Source organism: Pristis pectinata, chromosome 26 (assembly GCF_009764475.1).
Source record: "Pristis pectinata isolate sPriPec2 chromosome 26, sPriPec2.1.pri, whole genome shotgun sequence".
NCBI lineage: Eukaryota > Metazoa > Chordata > Chondrichthyes > Rhinopristiformes > Pristidae > Pristis > Pristis pectinata.
In genome coordinates, this window is record NC_067430.1 from 4,551,526 (window position 1) to 4,569,678 (window position 18,153).

General features: G+C 40.1%; 1 protein-coding gene across 5 annotated transcripts in view; it reads right to left on the reverse strand.

Moving 5' to 3' along the window:
- mtor (mechanistic target of rapamycin kinase) overlaps positions 1-18,153 on the reverse strand; it is a 237,425-nt gene that overhangs the window by 170,732 nt on the left and 48,540 nt on the right. For all 5 annotated transcript variants that reach the window (XM_052039584.1, XM_052039580.1, XM_052039582.1 and 2 more), the window contains exons 14-17: positions 12,294-12,416; positions 12,090-12,173; positions 9,684-9,776; positions 4,507-4,641 (exon numbers count right to left, since the gene is read on the reverse strand). In XM_052039584.1, the coding sequence (XP_051895544.1) occupies positions 4,507-4,641; positions 9,684-9,776; positions 12,090-12,173; positions 12,294-12,416 (435 nt within the window). The remainder of the gene's footprint in view (positions 1-4,506; positions 4,642-9,683; positions 9,777-12,089; positions 12,174-12,293; positions 12,417-18,153) is intronic.

The following is an 18,153-nucleotide window of genomic DNA, read 5'->3' on the forward strand; positions in this document are numbered from 1 at the left end:
AACTCCTGAGTTTAATCTATGCATTCCTATTAAAACGGATACATCAACGATCCACACTGCGTCAATTTTAGAGTGTTAAGTGCAGGCAAAATTGGTATTTTGGCTGATACACAACATCATATTTAGATCTAATGGCTTCACAACACAAGGTATATCCAAGGACAGAAAGTCGTCACATACAGTGGATGAAGACTAATATGAACAAATTCTTGAAAGGACCACCTGCCACCCCTCTCCCCAAAAGTGGCTCATTTTCCTTTGTTTTTGCTTGGCAGTTAAATAATAACAACCTGGAGTTTCCAGCAAATTATGCCACTATTTTCATTGAAATGCATACTATATATTACCCAAACCAGCACACAAATTATGAAATACTGAACGTAATTTACGTCTGTGCAAATTGGGTTTCCGGACCCTTTTATGTCAGTTTAGCTAAAATGAAACAGCTGGTTAGACATTGGCCCTGCCATAACACAGGACAACTTGATGAAAACTGAGTTTCTGCTGAATGTGTCCATTGGCCTCTTAAAATGCCAATCGACACATTCAGCAGAAATGTGAGATGGAACGTCTTGTAAGTTTTTAAATATTTTTCAATTCACTAAAAAAAACTGACTGCTACACTTGAATGTAACCAGCAAATCGTTCTTGACAGTTAAAGTCACTTTTAGGCTTTTAAAAGTCAGGTTACCTGGAGACACACTGATTAACATAACACATTTTTGATCACATCTACAGATGTACTGTTGAAAATGTTCTGAGTGGTTGCATCATGGTCTGGTACAGCAATTCGAATATGCGGGAACATAAGAAGCTGCAGAGAGTAGTGGACTCAGCCCAATACATCACGGGCACATCCCTCCCCACCATCAGTAGTATCTGTAGGAGGTGCTGCCTAAAGAAGGCAACATCCATCATCAAAGATCCCCACCATCTGGCCCATGCCATCTTCTCGCAGCTACCATCGGGCAGGAGGTACAGAAGCCTGAAGTCCCACACCACCAGGTTCAAAAACAGCTGCTTCCTTTCAACCAATCGGTTCTTGAACCAACCAGCAAAACCCTAATCACCACAACACTATGACCACTTTGCACTAAAATGGACTTTGTGTTTTTATTGTTCTAATTGTGTTCTTTCTTGTAAAAATTAGATATAATTTATGTTTTTCTTTGTGAATGCTGCTTATATGATGCTGCTACAAGTAAGTATTTCATTGCACTTGTGCATACATGTGCTTGTGAATATGACAATAAACTCGACTATGACATCATATTGCTAAAATGCACAAAGGAACATTTAAAGGCAAATAAATGTTACATCGTAAAACAATGACTGCACAGCCGAAACAATGCAAATAGGTTTCGGTGAAAATCTGAGATGGAAAAAGAACTGAAAAACAGTACAAGTTCCAGTGCAATTTGCCTATTACTCCTGAAGCAAATTGTACTCAACAGCTGCATGAAAGCTTTACTATCTCCAATGCAAGTTCATCAGTTACAATTATACTGCATTTTTGAAAGAAATTGCACTCTGTTCATTTTTCTTTTATGGCATATTAATGTCCAACTCAAACTAGAGGAAAAAAAAAGGAACCATTTGAAAATGCAGCTCTTCAATTTCTAGCATACATGTTATTAAACCTACTTTCCAAACTGAAGTATTTAAAGCATTTGAGCTAAATTTTTAGGGCATGACATCACAAGTGTCTTAAGTCACGCACCATTAAACCAACAGCCTCGATATACTGCATGGCACATGAAAAGACTGAACTGAACCAGGACAAAAAAAAATTCACAGGCTTTATTTCAATGCTACATTATCAAAAAGCAGGATCAAAAAAAAACCATTTGAAAATTCCAATGGTTCAGAGTAAAATGCACTATTCCACAAGCCTTGAAAACTGTGGATGTGATTTTAAGTCTGTGCTGAGTTTGCTAATCTTCAGCTGGCCAATGGCAAAGGTATTACATTCCACCAGAGCAGCTTAAACCTCAGAGTTGTGTACATTATGGGAAGCAGCCAAGGCTTCAGGTAAGAATAACCATCAGTTTTGTTCCCTCTGCTGTCAATCTCTGTCTAGTATTCACTGATGAAGAATTCTTATTTGGATAAGATAGAGAAAGGGTTGCAGAATCACACCCTAGTTATGATCCTATGAAACAGAACCAGGTAATGGCTTCTGGTGCTAGAGTATGATTCTACAGGATCCAGTCTTCCAACATCTGTTTAAGTATTCACACAAAACATCCAAATCTAAACAAGGGTTGCTGGCAAGTTATTGAACCATGGGACAAAGCCAATCTTGTTCTCATCTGAAATGCACGTACGTGCATTTTTCAACACGGATTGATTGGATAATTGAGAGCCCTGACTGTTGTTCCCCTTCTTGTACCCTCTATTTCCTGCTACTGGCTGAGATCAAGAACTTAAGAACATAGAGCAAACACTACAGCACAGGAACAGGTCCTTCAGCCCATGACGACTGTGCTGAACATGATGCCATATTAAACTAATCCCTCCTGCCTCCACATGACCCATATCCCTCCATTCCCTGAAGATTCACGTCTCCCTAAAAGCCTCTTAAATGCCACCATCACATCTGCTTCCACCACTACCTCTGCCAGCCCATCCCAGGCACCTGTGTGTAAAAAAAAACTTGCCCTACACATCTCCTTTAAACTTTCCCCCTCTCACTTTAAAGCTATGCCTGTAGTATTCGACTTTTCTGCCATGGGAAAAAGATTCTGGCTGTCTACCCTACTTAAACCTCTTATAACTTTATCAACTTCTATCAGGTTTCCCCTCACCCTCCAGAGAAGACAACCCAAGTTTGCTCAACCTCTCTTATAGTTACTACCCTCTAATCCAGGCAGCATCCTGGTAAACCTCTTCTGCACTCCCTCCAAACCTTCCTGTAATGGGGTGACCAGAACTGCACGAGATACTCCAAGTGCAGCCAAACAAGGTTTTATACAGCTGCATCAAGATTTCCTGACTCTTCTACTCTATGCCCCTAGCAGTGAAGGAAAGCATGCCATATGCCTTCTTTACCACGCTATCTACTTGCATTGCCACTTTCAGGGCACTAAGGTCCCTCTGTACGTCAATGCTGCCATTAACTGTATACTTTCCCCTTTCACTTGACCTCCCAATACCTCACATTTGCCCACATTAAACTTAATCTGGAACTTTGTGGATCAGTGTCATATCAAGTATAGCATCAGGGCCACCGAAGACCCAAGTTCCATCCCGAGCTCGGATGCCATCTGCATGGAGTCTATATATTCTCCGTGTGACAGTCATGGGGAGAATGTTTCCTCCCACATCACAAAGAAATACTGGTAAGTTAACTAACTACTCTAAATTACTCCTTGGAGTAGGCAAGTGGAAAAAAAGTTCAAAAGGCACGTGAGGGGAAACAATTTGCAGGGGTACAGAGAAATAAGGAGGGGGAAGAAAGGGATGGGATTGCTCTGCTTGGAGCTGGCTTGTGCTCGATGGCTTCCTTCTGTGTAAGGAAGCCAATTCACGCACTTAAATCGAACATCTGCTTTTAAAGCGGAAATATGATGGTACAACTTTGTAAGCACACAATTTATGGGCATACTTTTACCATTAATATGATGCCAATATTTTAAATTCTAAATTGCAACTATAAATTAAGTTAACTCATGGATGAAATACAGCACCACCTTCCATGAGCAGATTTTATTTGGCCTCCACATGAGGGGCTTCCCTGGACTTGCCTGCAGGGCTGATGTAAAACATCCAAAAAGATGGTCTACAAATTCACTTTTGAGGTGCCAGGAATAATGCATTTGTTTGATATACAGTGTTCGGATTAGATCTTACAAGTGCTCCATTACATAAATCATTAATAAAAGTGTTCTACGTGCCTGCAAAAATTTATTGAACGTGCACAGATATAGAAATTCATTGTGGCCACTGGTTACCAGCTATAGTTTTAGCCCATGATTCATAGCCACTAAAGCACTGTTTATCAAAAACGTTACTCAAGTAACCAGACTTCCTGACCATATATTAACACTATGTCTTAACTGCTATTTTCATAGACTTCTGAAATGAATAAACTACATGGCTTATATACAATACTTAGTTTCTCCCTAAACATCTGGCATTTATGGGTGTATAGGGTTTCATTTTATGATTTCCTATATGCGACGACCACAATATGAGAACTGGGGAGATGGAGATGCAAAGACAGGGATTTTTAGCAGATCACCTCCATGTTCCTTTAATGTTACCTCCTAAATCTAGAGGTGGTGAATGACAAGTACAGACTTCAGGGAGGAGTGAAAACAAAACACTTGGGGGATAAATCCAATCAAGGGTGCTATGTCTTCTCTGACCTGTAACAGAATGTGGAACTACCCATGCATTGAAAATAAACGCAAAACACCACTTGTATCATCATCCCAGACTCTACTACATTCTTCTGAAAGAAAGCTTATAAATCAATACAACTTTTACACGCTCATGCTTTACCTCTCTCCGAATACCCTGGTTCTGCTCAGTCTTCAGAAAGTTTAGCAGCACTTCAAGAAGAGATGGGTACTTCCTATAAGGCTCCACCACATAACCAGTGCAGGCAACTTGCTGTCCTAAGGTCCACAGTGCCACCTGTCCAGTTCACAAAGAAATAGCAGAGATTAATTCCAACTTCTGTCGCACATTTTTGATTCATAATACATGTTTTCTGCTTGTTACAGAAGCAGTTTACAATGTAGAAGAAAGGGAAGTGTGGAAGGAGCAAGGTGTCGAGGGGAGAGGAGAGAAAAGGGCAGAGGAGCAGGGAGGGGACAGAGGTGAGAGGGAAGGGATGTGGGTAGCAACATGGTGCAGAGAGAGAGAAAAGGAGGAAGACACACAAGTAGAAAGAGAACGTAGTGAAAAGAAGTGGTGGAAAGTGAAACACGAGGGATAGCTTCTTTAATATATGTGCTAATTTTCTTCACATATATTAGGGTGGTCTCCATAATTAACCTGGATATATTGAACACAAATTGAAAGTCATGCAAACTTCTCCGTAGAGGGCTCAACTGTGGAAAAGTCTATCCCCGTGTGTTATTCAAAAACTTAAAGAAATGTTCTGTGGCACTCAAAAATCATATCTGAAAGGGCACACATTGACTAATTTACAGCTATTATAAACTGCTTAAATTAGTGAAACTGGCCAAGATATTACACTTCCATCAAAAGAACGCCAACTGAGGCAAATCAATTAGTCTCCAAACTTGGTGGGCATGCAAAACAAACTGTATTTCAATATAATATCCGAAATGAATTGGGGATTTCACAGGTTCTCAACTTAATCCTTCATATCATTGAATGGGCCGTCTGTAAATCAGAGATTAATTGATAATGTTTTGGGTCTGATGTGTTTCCCCATTTGTTGTCATAGCAGATATTGAAGGATGCCAAGCTCCCTTCTGTCAGGTGTGGCCAGATTTAACTAAGACTACAAGGCAAGATATAGAAAATGTAGAAAATTCTTTGAGAGATTTTTATAATCAATGAATGGTTCTACAATGCGTAGTGATTTGTTCTCCAATAATTCAATTAATCTTTAAGGAAGGAATCTTTAGAAAACCTAAATTTTAAAAGCTACAGAGACCTCCCACCAGAAAAAAAACAAGGTAAAAGTGTTTAACTTTGTATTCAGTGCAGTGAGGGAAGGATGTTAAAGATAAATGGGAACACTACCACCTGGGTGTTGCCCTCCAAGCCACACACCATCCTGACTTGGAAATATATTGCCATTTCTTCACCATTGCTGGGTCAAGGTCCTAAAACTCTCCAACAGCATTGTGGATATACTCACACCTCAGGGACTGCAGTGGTTCAAGAAAGCAGTTCAGCACCGCCTTCTCAAGGGCAACTAGAGACGGGCAATTGAATGCTGGCTCAGCCTGTGAAGACCACATCTCTTGAATGAATACATAAAAAAAGTTCTCCAAACTGCAACAATGTAAGAGTAGAAGGTAAAGTAGTGCAGTTAAAGCAGGCAGATTTCCCAACAGGCCAGCTTGGCAGAGATCATGGCTCTGCACCACAAATCCAGTTTGAAGCTGTGCAGTCTGTGTTGCCATAGTAAGAGCCTCGAGGCAATGAAATACATCTGCAGGTGGTACATTCCATTATAGGCCTCCACTGTATAAACTTGCAAGTCCATGCTGCAAGGACAGCTAGGACTTTTTTTTCCCCCCTCTCTCAAACCTAAAACCAAAATGATTCTCAGCTCCTATCTACATGGTCAGAGATATTCATCGCCAGTAGTTCCAGCGTTCTGCCGAATCTTGTGCCTCACCAGCCACTTTGCTCAGCAAGAAAATTGATTTCGGGCTTTATGGTTCGCTGGTTCAGAGCAGGAGAGGCAAAAATGTTATTGTAATACAGGATGGCTTATGAAAAAGAGAATGGAATGAAAGTATTCCATCACTGCTCATTATTTCTCCATGACTAGGTAGTTAGAGGCATGAAGAAACAGCTACCTTTCCACTTTTCTTGGTGCTCCTCCACACTTCGGATACAGCCTGTACTAAGAATATTTTCTTAATAGGGAAGATATAACTAATTTCAATTCATGCTACAACTTTAAAGAATAACTTATCTATACTTAATAAAGAGGGCAGACCCGTAAGAATTCTTCTGTAATTCCCAACGTTAAACTAAAGCCAGCCAATATTGGGGAAAAATAATCTTTTTTTGGAAACATTACAAATGATTTTAGAAATAAATATTTTAGATACTTTAAAATGATGACCAAGTATCTCCAATCTCACCTAAATTCTAATATCTCCTCTTGATAAATGAATAAAGTTTGATCACCACTGCAAGCAATAACAATGCAAAATGTTGGGTAAGCCAATATTTGGAACAACTCCAGTTGGTACTATGGTTGTGATGATTCCCCATTTTCCTCAAGTTCAAAAGTCTCTGCTCTCATCACCCGGGGGGTGGTGGTGGAGGGTGGAGGGAGCCAAAGAGAGATGAACCAAAGGGAGAAGAGGAATTCCATTTGCAGGGAAGGACACCAGCACTGAGCCAGTTAGGAAGGCACAATGACAACAAAAGAACAAAAGAATGGGAAAGGGGAAATTAAAGTCTTGCAAGCAGTATTGCCAACCCTCCATTAGCCTTTTACTATAATAATGTAGTAATTGACTATTTAAAACATTCAAAAATTACTAAGAATACATATTGATTTTGAAATGTAATTAATTTTCATTATTTTTTTTAAAGTAGGCTTTTTAACTACAACAGTCTGGCAGCTAAGTGACTTGGGAGAGGGTGGAGGTGGGGGGGTGGTGGGAGATGTCCTTGCCAGCTGTCAATTTGTTTGGGCAAGCCACCCAGACCACAAACAATCACTCAATTAGTTATCAGGCCCCCACACAGCCAAGGGCCTCGCCGAGTGCATGCAGTACCTTCTCTGCAAGCCAGGCAGACCTCTCCATCGATGTCCTACATAAAGGAGACAGGCAACGATGGAGATTAATGGTGTGTCTGTGTGGTGAACCATTTCAATGGAATTTCAGCCAGTTAGACTTAGCCCATTAAAACAGCACAATTAAATTTTTAACTTCACTTTGATCACCCGGACTCTGCGACAATGCAGATTTCTCTCTGCACAAGGATGGTGACATTCATTATGGGCTGTCCCTGGGTAATGAACGCATTCAGTTTTTACAGATATTCATATATCGATTTAGTCTGCAAGTTGGAAAATACAAAAAGTTACTAGATATGATAAGACCATGCCTCCACAGTATTGTAATGAATGACATCAAAACCACAAGACTGATAATAAAGAACAATTACTAAAAGAGAGTGAGGAAGCTAGTTCTGCCATTTGTAGGAATGAATGTATGCATGTCAGACTTTTGAATTTAATAATATTATGAGAGCTCGAATTTAATAATATTGTGCAGGGGTGTCCATAAGTCAGTGTTCGTAACTCACAGATGGCCTGTACGCCTTTCTGCCTCAGCTTGAAATTTCGGCCACAGGAGCCACAATATAAAAATACATAGGGGTCTGGCAGTCAGCTGATAATTGCTGCTTCAGTTACTGTTTTCAACCCAGATATTAGAGAAGGTGGTCTCTTAGTTTTTACCCCTCCAATCCTAAAACCTAATCAGTGTTTCCAAAATACACTACTCCTTCAAGCCCCAGGGCACCAAGGTTACTTCTTTTGGCTGCATTATGATAAAGATGAGTCATGTCATGCAATTCCCATCTCCAAGACGACCCTGGTGCTGATAGGTGGAGGAATTTGAAGTCTATAACATTCCATCAACATCTCAAACTTGTACTACCATGAACCTATAGCAGAGCAAGTAGGAACAGGAGTTAAATTTCAGAGCATCAACTGGGATGATCTTAAAAACAAAACTAAGAAACAAGTCTCCAGAACACCTGAAGCCAAAGATTATTAACATTTCATCAGCCAGTATCATGGATTACGTTAGAATCCAAAACATTTGCTGTTTCATATTACAGGATCTTAGCTGCAGAGGTCTGAGCCATGGAATAATAAATCAGTATGACTTTCCCTACCCCCTCCCCACAGAGTTCACATTGGCAAATTCAGTGATGTTTTACAGACTTTAACTTTTCGCATTTTAAATTAGAATTGAACGGGATTGTTTCCAAAATTTTCCCTTTGATTTTTCACTGTAAAATAATGAAAAGCAGAAGACAAAAACTGTAAATTGTACAGTCAATGCTCAATTATCCAGGATAATGAAGGGAAGTGCCTCCAAGGATAATGCAAAGTACATCAAAACACAGGATAAATCATCAACTTGTTGCATAGTACATTGTTTACTGCTTATTAAAATACTCAGTCATGTTTGTTCGAGAATTATTTGCCAATTATACCTTTTGCCAGCTTTTCAAGCAATCTGAGTTTCTTTGCAATAGTCAGAACAGCATACAGTGTGACACTCTAAGATACACTATCATTCCGCAAATTAGCTTCAATAAAATTGAGTAATGCATTCAGGCTTAATGTATTCTTACTGTATTTAACTGTAACTGTACAATTACAGTATTTTAAATGTACTCTATACATAATGTACTCTTAATTTGCTGTAACTGTAAGTAATGTTCTATTGTTCTTTTCCTGTAGTTAATATTTTTACTGCGTTGCTTGTAGGCTTTCTGGAGGTGAGCCTTTTAAATGGACAGTGCAAGGCTTTGAAACCAGGCAAGGTTAGCCCACAAGCTGCTGATAAGCCCACTGTAATTCTTTTGTAATCAATTGAATAACATACGAACTATTGCCTCTCACATAATTGAGAATTCATAGCCAATGGAATACATTGCTTTGCAAAGATTTTAAATAAAGATGACTTTACCATAAAGTTTACAGGATTTGTTGCAATTGTAAAATAATCATGCCACCACTTCATGCACAATGAAAAATGATTTCAGCGCTTGAAGTACTAAATACTAGAATTCAAGTAACAACATTTACATGATTCTTATCAGTTTAATGCCAATTTTTCTCACATGTAGGCACATGCATATATCATCCTACATATAGGAAATGAAAATACTTAGCTTGCAACTTTCCAAATCCTCCAGGGAGATAGCATTTCAGATTGTTATTGAAAAGGTCAAGTATAACATAAGTTAGCAAAGTGGAAGCAGTTTACCTGTCTTTTTGCAAGTGATGAAGAATCTTGAAGCATGTCCATTATGATAGGAAATAGTTCATCCATCCACTTTCTCATCTCCAGCCCACTCACCTTCAGGAACAATTATTAACTTAAGCCTCTTCAAAATAAAGGCTATCAACTGAGCAAATTTGTATTATTTAATATTAAAATGTCACTTTTTAAACTGGCAAGTCTCCATTCTACATTCAAGATACAGCCAAATTTAAACAAAAAACAGCAAAATACTTTCACTTATAACAAGACATTTTGCAATTACAAGGGCATAAAGGTTAAGTCTGACTTATTTAATATTGAAGATCAAATGTAACTTAAAACTTCAGCCTATCTGCCAGTAATAAATAGAGAAATAAGTAGAGCTGGATTATAAGTATGCTGAGCCATCATGAGAAGGTTGCAGAAACCCACTGAACAAGATTATACTGGCCCTCTGCCCCCACTGAGAATTGCTGCCCAGATCTCCCCAAACCTGAACATATTTGGGCCAAATGCAGGAAAGCCAATCAATCTCACTACTTCAAAGCATCCCAGAATGCAGCAGTGCTCAGACCAGTGGCAAGGCTTCCTGTGAAACACCCCTGACAGCTTTGATAGCTGGCAAAACACTGAACCCCAGCTATGTCCGCTGTCAAAATTCAGTCGGTTCATAGAAAGAGGCCATTCACCCACTGAATCCATGCTTTTGACACAGAAGGAGGCCATTCACCCACTAACTTACACTAAGGGGCTAATTAACAGCAACCAATCAACCTACCAAAAAGCTTTGTTGGGATGTGGGAGGAAATCTAAGCACCTGGACGAAACCCACTTGGTCATGGAGAGAAAACTGAAAACTTTGCATGGACACCAGAGGTCAGGGTTACACCCACAACCCTGGAACTAAGAGGCAGCAACACTAACTGCTCTGCCACCATGCAGGCCTTCTACAATAGTGTCACTCAGTACTGCAATAGTTTTGAAATGTCTCTCATCTTCACTCTAATCCTTCCACCAACTATGTTAAGTCCATGCTCCCTGCTTTCTGACCATTCTGTTTAGAAAAATAGGTAACTCTATATCTCATAATTTAATACATCCCAATTAAGTCTCGCACGCCCTCCTCTGTCTCAAAAAAATACAACTCTAAGCTTATCAAATCTCCTTTCAAATCCCTTGGAGAAATGCTGAGGAAAAGATTTTTCAGCCAGAGGGTGGTTGGGATCTGGAATTTATTCTGAAAGGCTGGCAGAAGCAGATTTCTTCATCACATTTAGAAAATACCTAGATGTGTACTTCGGGAACCATGACCTGCAGGGCTACGGACCTGGAGGTGGAAGATGGGATTAGCTGGGTAGCTTTTCGTCACTTGGCACAGACACAGTGAGCCAATTGGTCTCTTTCAGTGTAGCAAGTTCTCTATGATTCTATTTGTATCCTCTGGCAGTATACAGCTTCCCTACTCAACTACATACCCTATATTTCTATCATCTGTAAACTTTTTTAAAAAATCATGCTCCCTACATTTGTCTAAATCAATATACAAAAAGCAAGGAACCCCTTTTAAAAAAAGGAATTGCCTTATAGTCATAAAAACATCCATCACCCCTTTGCTTCCTGTCACTGAGTCAACTTTGAATACAAATTGCTACTTCATATTAACAAGTGAAATAATTAGTCATCGTCATAGAGCCATAGTCATGGAGTTGTACAGCACAGAGACAGGGCCTTCAGCTCCCACATTCATGCCTTTTTGCCCATGTGCACTAATCCCATTTGCCATTTGAAATCAATCGGGTTTCAGGTCCTGGTTAGACCTAGCAGAAGATCAGAGGTAAAACTCATAAATGCTGAACTACAGATGGAAGAAGTCCGTATGGCTGACTGGTCAGAAAAGTAAAAGCCCAAGGGAAAGTGGAATGTTGGATGCAGAACAGGTGCAGCAGCAGGAAACAAAGGTTATTTTTTTGACTGGAGAGCCGTTTCCTGTGGGATTCCATGGGATCAGCTCTGAGTCCCTTGTTTATTGTGATATATATTAATGGTATCAGCTTAATGGGCATGATTAAAAAGTTTGCAGATGAATTAACTATCAACAGTGTAGTTGATAGTCCAGAGGAAGTTTACAAGAATGATCCAGGGAATGGAAGGGTTAACTATGAGGAGCATTTGATGGCTGAGCCTGTACTTGCTGAAGTTTAGAAGGATAAGACTCACCAGTCTGTAGTTACCTGGCTTAACCCTGCTGCCCTTCTTAAATAAAGCTGTGTCAAGAATTTCTATGGTTCGCCTTATTACAGTCTACTTAATTTCAACTTAATTCTAACAATATTGTTACACATTTTGCACAAGTTTTTGATCATAAACACAACAAACCATATTACAGAGAAGCCATCACAATGACTTTACCTGAGCTAGTTCTCCTATTGTAGCCAGGACACTAACAATAACTCCAGGGTTGGGATCATGATCCTTCAGTTTTAAGATCAAAGCCTGAAAGAAAATATATAATCTCTTTTACCCAAAATCTAGCACAACAGTGTTTGTATGAATAATAATTTCACCTTCTTATACTAATAATCATTGAAGGAAACTACACTTGCTCTCACGCACCTTGAGAATAGGCTCCATATATGGTCGGATAAGGCGAGGGGCATTTGAAACCAGGTGGCCTAACATTCGGGCACTTTGCTCTTTGTTTCGGCCTACTCCACTATGTTCCAGTTCAGTTAAAATCTGCGAATAACAAAGAAATTACAGCCAGTTAGCTTATTTTTAATTTTGGTGACCGATTTATATGGGACATATTTTCATTTGAAAATCTTCTGAGACAACCTAAGATTATGAAGATTGAAATGACATCTACAGCATGAAGAGCTGCTGTAAATGAGTGGCTCCAACAATCCCGAGAAGATTCTCCCACTGTTCCAAGAGCACAAGAGAGATGCAGGTTGGGCGAATGAAATCTTTTCATGCTGTTGAGTAAGGCCTAAACTCTTAGGCCAATGCTTCAGTTAACCTATGTGCCTTAAGCAAAAACAAAAAAAATCTTTTCCACACATAACCATAAATTAAGAATATACAAATACTTTATTCCCTGTGAGACAGAACACTGGAATCACACATTTAGACACAACCAAACTGGCGTTTGAAAATGATGATTGTGAATGGAAATGAAGTCTGGCTGTACTCTATGAAAATTACTGGTGAAGATAGGTTCAGAGGAGTGTCGAATAGTAAATAAATTTCAGTGTCAATTGCTGGAAACAGGTCAGGCAGCATTTATGAAAAGAGGAACAGAGGTATCATTTCAGGTTGAAAACCAATCACCTTCTCAGTTCTGATGAAGGATTTTTGACCTAAAAATGATTCTCTCCCCACTAATGTTGCCTGACCTGTTGAGTGTTTCCAACATTTTCTGTGGTTATTTTTAAGAAAATAACTTGAAAAAACAGGAATATGTTCATGCTTAAGAGGTTATTGGAGTAGGTTTTAGATATTATCGTAGCATGCAAAAATAGTTCTGCTCATATAATTGTTTAACAGTGTATTTGCATTTGGAAAGCAGAAATCGTTCGATCATGGTTTTTATTTACTAAGCCCAGCTCTCGTTTCTGGTTGTTTAATTATTTATATGGTGCTACATAAATGTAGTTTAATTGAAATCAGAACAGTAACTCCATATAGAACTGGAAAAAGGTGCATAACAACAGACTATACAAGCCTGTAAACTCTTTCCCAGATTTTGGTAATTTTCCAATACTTCACAAAGTAATGGTAGTACACTATGGTCTCCAGGAAAATGGGAGAAAATAATACAGAATTACCAATAAGAACCTTTTTGACTCAAAATTATTTAAAGTGTTACAATTAAATGACAAGGAAAGAAATGTTTTTCGTTCTCCTATAGCCCGGAACAATCTGGTTCTACATTACAACAGGTAAAGGATCTGAGCAAATCAATATCACTGAATCCCTGCAGAGCTTGCTTTCTAGACAGCAAAGATTTAAGAAATTAAAATTTCCAGACTTCACATTTGAATTGTTCTAACTTCAGAACTCTTTCATTTATAAACAGTCCTGAAACCTGCAATTAATGCATTTTGCAGAATGCAAATGAAATATCAAACACTCATAAAATGCTAGAGGAACTCAGCAGGTCAGGCCGAGTTTCTCAGCATTTTGTGTGTGTTGCTCCAGATTCCAGCATCTACAGAATCTTGTGTGTCTCAATATTAACACTGTTGGTAAAGGAAGATAGTTACCAAATTAGGTGGCAATAGAATCACTCCCATCCAAAGTTTTCTGACTATGTTGTTGCTCTCTAATAATGCTCTAACCTTTATTTTAGTTATTACACATAAAGTCTTTAAAAAAAATTAATTAATTTCCAGTTGCTCTGTTTCACTTCTAGCACTGACAACTTCAGATGAAAATTAAGATGACTTGCCCTCTGTTGGGCAAAGTTCCAAGCATCTAACTACAGAATGGTATTGGTGGAAAGTGAGAGTACAAAATCTGTACAAAACAAGACCAAGACCGTCAAAGTTTCTGACATCTGTTCTGAATTTCCACTGAAAGGGTCACCAGACAATTTAGAAAATGATTTCATTTCCTCCTGGGGCAACCCTAAGAGAGACCTTAACTGTGTAACTATTCAGCTCGCAACAGTGTCTTACAGTTGAATTTCAATTTATTATAAGATTTCCAGTCTCCAACCTGGAGACTTTAAAGGAAATGGCATGTTCCAACTTATTTCCTTTCACAGACTAAATACCTCCACTTTGCTTTTTGCTCTCTACTGTATCACCTCCTGCATTTGACAGAGGCCCCAATACTTAGAGGGTGCACAGGAGGCAGAATCCAGCCATGGCCAAGGTTGAATTTAACAGTAGGAAGTAATTTTGTAATTGCAGTTTTTTTTCCCTTCTGTTTCCCACCAAATTTGCAGTTAAACTGACAGGCTGGAGGTTGTACCCAGGGATCCTTAGGGTCCATCCACAGCAGCTAGTGACTCTGCTTGTGATGGAGAAGGTCGTTGTATCCACTCCCATTGTGGGAGGAGGGAGAGGCCACAACTAACAAGCTGCTTCCTCCTGAGAGGTGGGTCCAGCTGGGTCAGGAATTCTGGAAATGGGGCAAGTCTCTGGTCAATACTCCTGGGCAAAGGTTTGGGCAAAGGCAAAGGTGGCTGAGGAGCTGAATACCACATTGGGCTATATTACGATGGAAAGCATAGGGGAATGAAGCCAAGGCCTCTGCTGATGGCTGATCATTCAGGATCAGAGGGGAAGACTAGAAGGGACAGTAAAAACATGGCAAGAGGCAGAACCGAGGGCACAGGGCAGCCAGAGGACAGTGAAAGGGAAGGAAGAGCCAGAGGGGTATTGGAATTCAAAAGCTGTTGAAGTTTGCAATGTTTTATGCCATTTGTATTTCCTTCAATTTAGTGCTCACATATGGTCTCCACCACAAGCACTATGTGCTGCTCTGAAGTATACTTTTGTTGTCTGCAAGGGTGACCCTGAGGTTTCCAGACATCTGGTCACTAATTCTCCACCCCACTTTCACCCTGACCTCTGCCTTATAGTATTGCAATGATGCTCAATGTTAGCTTGAGGAACTCCACCTCATCATCTGTCAAGTCTCATTACAGCCATTGGGACTCAATACTGGATTAAACAATTGCAGAAAATCATCTTTTCCTCTTTGTATTAGAACCGACCAGTTCTACCTCAAACACAGTTTTTTTTTCCTCCTTACATGCTGCCTAATCTGCTGTGCATTTCCAGCATTCCCTTTTGTTTCAGATTTCCAGCCACCATGTTCCTTTGCTTCTTTTCTCTCTCTGACTGCCAGCACCAAAAGCAAATATGTTGCCAGGACAACCTTGGTCTGCACCTAATGTCATATTTCATATATTTCCATACAACGCAAATGGAAGGCATTCCCTCTCTCCCCTTCTCCCTTCCTGCTACTTTAAACATGCTTGTTTTCTCATTGTTCCTGTCCTGATGAAGGTTCAGTGGGATGAAATGCTGTTTCTATTTCTCTCTTCACAGATACTTCCAGAAGGCTGTATGTTTCTGGATTTTCAGTTTTTTGATGTACAGTTTCTGCTGTTTTTTCTTCAAAGCATCTAGCACTCTGCAATGTATTTTAACCACTGTGCCCATTGTGATCATTAAGATACAAGGAGGAACACATTAAAGCATCGGATGCAATGCAAAAAATGGAGCTACAAGGCTAATTTCCAGTATCAAAAGTCTGCATTATCAAGTCTGGAAGAGTTTTGGGTAGAGGTTTATTCATGGTAGTGTAATCTCCAGTTGCAGCAGCCAGAGCAGCAGAAGGGAGGAGCTAACAGTTTAAGTTATGTGATTGGCTAAGTGTGTGGCAACTCAGCCAATAAAAGGAAGGTAGGGTAAAGCAGAGCAGCCATTGTGACAGTGGAGTGGGATTCAGAGGCTTTGGATCAAGATGCAGGATCAGGTAAGTAGCAGGTAAGAACAGGAAGTTTTTTTAACAGTTAATTATGGGTGCAGCCAACGCAAAGGCTCGGTGGGGAAGGACTACAGTTTAGGGTTCTCCTGCCACTGGAGAGGGAGGGGTGGGGACAGGTGAGAAAGCCCCTAAATATTGTAAATATGGGACTGGGTGGCTTCCAGGAGACACACATGTGGCATCAGTGCTGTTTTTTTTAGGTATATATATATAAAAAAGTAACACTAATGAATGATCTGTACAAGAATGTAAAGGTTTACACTGTTTTGTAATTGTATATAGTTTGTCTTTTATTATGAATAAAGTTTATTTTGAATTAAAAAAAACATCAAATTACAGTTAATTAAATAAAGTAGGGACACAGGATCAGGTGATGTGTTGTAGCTGTACGATGTGGGAGCTGGTGGACCCCTTTGTGGTTCCTGGCGACCACATCTGCAGCAAGTGTTTGGTTGCTTGAGGAACTCAGGTCAACGTTGATGACCTGGAATTTGAGCTTCAAACACTGTGACACATCAGGGAGAGGGAAAATTACCTGGATGCTGTGTTTCAGGAGGCAGTCTCCCTTATTAGATTAACTACTTCAAATTCAGTCTGTGGTCAGGGACAAAAGGGTGTGACTGAGTGAGGCAGGTAGGGGGATCCAAGAGGTAGTGCTGGAGGAGCCTCGGCCCTTGAGCTTGTCCAACAGGTCTGAAATTCTTGCTCCCTGTGTGGATGAGACTGGGAGCTGTAGGAAGGATGAGCAACCGAACTGTGACACTGTGGTTCAGGGAGCCATTCAAGAGGGGCAGAGAAATGTGGTTGTGATTGGGGTTAGTATAGTCAGGGGACTAGAAACAATTCTCTGTCACAAGGATCGAGAGACGCGAAGGCTGTGTTGCCTGCCTGGTGCCCGGGTTCGGGACATCTCATCTGACCTGCAGAGGAATTTGGGACGGCAGGGGAAAGATCTAGTTGTCATGGTCCATGTGAGTAAAGAATAAGACAGAAGGTTTAGAAAGGGATAAGAATGTAACTTCAGGCAACAAGGAGACGAATTTGAGAAGAAGGGTAGTGAATACAGGACTGAAGCTGTTATATTTGAATGCACGCAATATACGAAATAAGGCAGATGAGCTCATAGCGCAGTTAGAAATTGGCAGGTATGACATTGTGGTCATCAGAGTCGTGGTTGAAAGAAGATCACAGCTGGGAGCTAAACATCCAAGGATACACATCCTGTCGAAAAGACAGGCAGGTGGGCAGAGGGGTTGGGGTGGCTCTGTTGTTTAAAAAAAATGAAATCAAATCCTTAGAAAGAAGTGACATAGGATCAGAAGATGTAGAATCCTTGTGGAGAGAGTTAAGAAAATGCAAGGATAAAAAGATCCTGATGGGAATTACATACAGGCCTCCAAATGGTAGCCAGGATGTGGGGTACAAATTACAACAGGAGATAGAAAAGGCATGTAAAAAGGGCAATGTCACAGTGGTCATGGGGGATTTCAATAAGCAGGTACATTGGGAAAATCAGGTTGGTACTAGATCACAAGAGAAGGAATTTGTAGAATGCCTACGAGATGGCTTTTTAGAGCAGCTTGTAGTAGAGTCCACTAGAATAAGGCAATTCTGGATTTGGTGTTGTGCAATGAACCAGATTTGATTAGGGGGCTTAAGGTAAAGGAACCCTTAGGAGGCAGTGATCATAATATGATATAGCATTCACTCTGCAGTTTGAGAGGGAGAAGCTAAAATCAGATGTTGAATAAAGGTAACTACAGAGGCATGAGAGAGCAGTCAGCCAAAATTGATTGGAAGGGGACCCTAGCAGGGATGACGGTAGAGCAGCAATGGCAGGAGTTTCTGAGTATAATTTGGAAGATGCAGGATCAGTTCATCCCAAAGAAGCAGCAGCATTCTAAAGGGAGGATGAGGCAACAAGAGAAGTCAAAGACAGCATAAAAGCAAAAGAGAGGGCATACAATAT